The following is a 4,286-nucleotide window of genomic DNA, read 5'->3' as shown; positions in this document are numbered from 1 at the left end:
ACGCTTCAGAATCAAGCGTACCAGACGTTCACAAAGTCGAAGCGGTTGGGGCAACTGATATGACACAAGGAAAATGCTACCGCTGTGGGTCTGCGAAGCATGCAAGCAGACCGTGCCCGCACATCGCTGCCACCTGTTTCAAATGTGATAAGAAAGGACACATTCAAAGAGCGTGCCAAGCTAACAAGCAGAAAACGACGAAGGGAGCACGCCGAAACGCGATGAAAATATTGCGTCCCGTTCAAGCTTCTGTTAGCATGAAGGAAATTTTTTCGCCTGGTCTAGAGCCGATAAAAATTTCAATTCAAGTACAAGACCTACCTCTGGAAATGGAGTTGGATACTGGGGCTACTGTGACCGTGATGTATTTGAATCAGTTTCGTGAAATGTTTCCCTCAACCAAGGTCATGCCAACGACGCTGAAGCTGCGGTCGTTCGAGGGAGCCATCATCCAGCCTGTCGGAGTTGCCCACGTGGCCGTGCAGTACGGAGAGCAGAGGGCCCAGCTGCCTCTTTACATCACGAGAGACCGCCTCTGCTAGGTCGGCAATGGTTGCGCGCCATCCGACTCGACTGGAGCCGTATTTTCAAGCTCAACGCTATTCCCAGTTTGGAAAATTCTGCATGTACCAGACTACGCGCTCTTCTAGACAAATACAAGAGTTTGTTTAAAGACGAACTGGGGACGATTACAGAAGAAAGAGTGAAGTTGTTGCTGAAAGAAGGTAGCGTGCCAAAATTTTTGAAGGCAAGAAGTATGCCCTTTGCATTGCAACCGGCAGTCGAGGCTGAGCTTAAGAAGTTAGAAGACATGGGAGTCATTGCACCAGTCGTGACAAGTGACTACGCCACGCCGGTTGTGCCAGTGGTCAAAAAGGACGGTGGCATAAGACTAGGCGGCGATTACAAGACCACTCTAAATCCTTGTCTTGAAACTGACCGATATCCGCTTCCAAGAGTGGACGAGTTCGCGGCACTCGCAGGGGGCCAAGAATTTTCGAAGATTGACCTCAATCGAGCATATCAACAGGTAGTTATGTCGGAGTCGTCCCGAAAGTACTTGACACTAAATACTCATAAAGGCCTTTTTTCCGTAAACAGACTGCCGTTCGGGGTTTCTTCGGCACCTTCCATTTTCCAAAGAATTATGGACACAATGTTGAAGGACCTAAAAGGTGTCAGCTGCTACTTGGATGACGTTCTCATTACCGGCAAGATACCGGACGAACATTTCGCAAACCTCGAAGCGGTTCTGAAGCGGTTGAATGACCGCGGTGTTCGAGTAAAGAAAGAAAAGTGTTCGTTTTTCCAAACAGAATTGCAGTATCTGGGTCATGTTATCAGTGCGGCAGGGGTCAGTACAACGCCAGACAAGATAGAAGCGCTCATGAAAGCTTCCGCACCCACAAGCAAGCAACAACTGCAATCGTTTCTGGGGATCGCAAATTACTATGGGAAGTTTGTGCCTCGATTGTCTACTCTGGCGAGTTCACTTTACAATCTGCTGAGTCGCGACCAGTCATGGCTCTGGGATGAATCGCGTCAAGTGGCGTTCGAGGAAATCAAGAATTCGTTGGCGTCATCCTCGATCCTGGCGCATTAAGACCCAGGTAAACCTTTGCAAGTGGCATGTGACGCTTCCCAGTACGGTGTGGGCGCAGTACTTTCGCATGTAACTGAAGATGGAAGCTCTCGCCCTGTGTTTTATGCGTCGCGCACATTAACTGACGCCGAAAAAAAGTACAGTCAGCTAGAAAAAGAAGCGCTGGCCATTATCTTTGCCGTCAAAAAGTTTCATTTCTACATCTATGGAAGATGTTTCACGTTGATTACGGATCACAAGCCGTTGCAAACAATCTTGGGACAAAAAACAGGCATTCCACCCATTGCAGCAGCACGTTTACAGCAATCGGCCGTCACATGTCAGCTTACAAGTACTCGCTCGTGTACAAAAAATCCAGTGACAACGCAGAAGCAGACTTTTTTTCAAGGTTCCCGCTCCAGGGACCTGAAGACAGCACATCCGAAGACGAGGAATCGTTTTATGTCTTGCGCCTCGACTCTATGCCTGTGTCCGCCAAAGAAATTGCACGCGCTACGGCACGTGATCCGGTGCTCAGTAAAGTGCTCCAGCTTACAAGCATTACAAGCAAGTGCAATGGCTGGCCATTGCACTTGCGCGATGCGAGCTTAAAACCATTTCTCGACCGACGTTTGCAGATCAGCGTGCATCAAGGGTGCCTCATGTATGGCCTCAGGGTTGTTATCCCGTCCCCCCTTCGGGAATGAGTGCTCGAAAAACTGCACTTAGGCCATCCCGGCATTGTGCGGAGCAAGGAGTTAGCTCGCAGCTACGTGTGGTGGCCGTCAATTGATGCAGATTTAGAGACAAAGGTACGAAGTTGCCAAGCCTGCCAGGAACAACGGAATGATCCATGTAAGGCACCTCTGCATCCCTGGGCATGGCCGACCGCACCATGGAGGCGAATTCACTTGGATTTTGCGGGCCCTTTCCGGGGAACTATGTTTTTGGTGGTGGTAGATGCCCACTCAAAGTGGCCGGAAGTGTTCATTATGCGAAGCACAACGTCCGCGCGTACTGTTGCCTGCTTGCGCGAACTTTTCTGCAGATTCGGAATGCCGGAGACGGTGGTGTCCGACAATGGACCACAACTGGTGTCCGAAGAGTTCAAGGCGTTTATGCGGGACGTTGGGGCCAGACATGTCGTGAGCGCCCCTTATCATCCAAGCACAAATGGCCTGGCGGAGCGGTTCGTGCAAACGTTGAAGTCTGCTCTGCGCAAGTCACCGCCCGGTGAGTCTGTCGAAGAAACACTTCACAACTTTTTATTGGCATACCGAAACACGCCTCATCCTACGACTGGAGAAGCTCCAGCTAACCTGTTGATGGGTAGGAGATTGCGCACCAGACTGGATGCCATGAAGCCTACAGTGGAGGGGAAGGTGATGCACAGTCAATTCACCCAAATACAGCAGCGGAAGAGCAACAGAAACTGTTTTTGTATTAATGACAGCGTTCTAGTTCGCAATTACAGAGGCTCACCCAAGTGGGTTCGTGGAACCGTGCTAAAGAAGACTGGCCCAGTCTCTTATAAAGTCATAGTCACTACACCCAGAGGCAAGTTCATCTGGCGCCGACATCTCGACCAGCTGCTCGCAAGCACGGGCACTGTGGTGACACCAAGGGCATCGGAGCCAGACTTCACGGAGGGGTTCCTGGCCCTCCCTCAAAGCCAGGCTGGTGACCAGTCAACGTCGGAAGAGCCTGTTCCCATGGAGGCTGGCCCTCCAGCGCCCGCTCCTCCATCGGAGACACCCGCACCGGAAAGGCGCTACCCGTCAAGACAACGCCGTCCACCTGATCGATACGAAGCCCGTTTTTAAATATTGTATAAGGATACAAATTCACCCTCTAAATAAAAGGGGAGGAGTGTTATGTTATCATCGCCCATAGAGCGATAACAGCGGCTGACTATCGCGACCGTTCACTATATAAACCCAGACATGCGGCCGCGAAGCCGCATTCCAATGCGCGCTGGCATGGAATAAACCACGTTCAGTTCTGCTCCCGCATTCTTCCTTCGGCGGCGGTTTCCACGCCCGACGAAACACAATTGTTATTATTACTCTTACAGCCTGAAAACTGGACTTTTCCTAGCTCTACATATTGTGCTCGATGCGATATACGGCGACGGAAAGAAAGCACGCAGGACAAGCGCTGACTTCCAACTGAAACTTTTATTGACATGACAGCATCATGTATAAGTACTTGCGGTACCAATAAGAAAAAAGAACAGGAAGAAGAGAAAAAATTGCAGTGACAGGAAACCGCCAAAAAACATAAACATTCACCGTGGCCCGCTGCGCAAACTCCCGCATTCTAAGACACAGAGCTCTCTGTCAGAGAGTGCAATCGATGGTTTGCTCACGCAGTCGCTCCTTCCTCGCACCATCTGAGCAGCCTCGCTGCTTATGCGCGCTTGCACATCCTTTATCTAATCTTATCCACAACTGTGGTCCCCTGAAACTGTGGAGCGCAACCTACGCGTGCTCACATGCAGTGCCAGGAAGCCATCTTTGCTATTACGAACTCTGTTGCCGTTCCGTGCTCACGTCCTGTGTGTTTTCTTTCCGTCGCCGTGCTTTTTTGCGCTGTTTATCTTGCGTATGTACAACCAACAAACACTGTCAGCTACTTCTTTACGATGCGATAAGTAGGATCTAAAAAGCTGTAAGGCTATACCACAGATACCGTAAGCTTGCAG

The 4,286-nt window shown here is 50.3% G+C and overlaps 1 protein-coding gene across 1 annotated transcript; it reads left to right on the top strand.

Annotated features, from left to right (window-relative positions):
- Window positions 1–2,637: 2,637 nt before the first annotated feature.
- LOC119375432 (uncharacterized protein K02A2.6-like) lies at window positions 2,638–3,405 on the top strand. Its single transcript, XM_037645609.2, has one exon. The coding sequence runs from the start codon at window positions 2,638–2,640 to the stop codon at window positions 3,403–3,405; it is 768 nt and encodes a 255-aa protein (XP_037501537.2).
- The last annotated feature ends 881 nt before the right edge of the window (window positions 3,406–4,286 follow it).

Source organism: Rhipicephalus sanguineus, chromosome 11 (genome assembly GCF_013339695.2).
Source record: "Rhipicephalus sanguineus isolate Rsan-2018 chromosome 11, BIME_Rsan_1.4, whole genome shotgun sequence".
Taxonomy (NCBI): Eukaryota; Metazoa; Arthropoda; class Arachnida; order Ixodida; family Ixodidae; genus Rhipicephalus; species Rhipicephalus sanguineus.
Note: the sequence above shows the minus strand (reverse complement) of the source record. Positions and strands in the feature narration are given on the sequence as shown.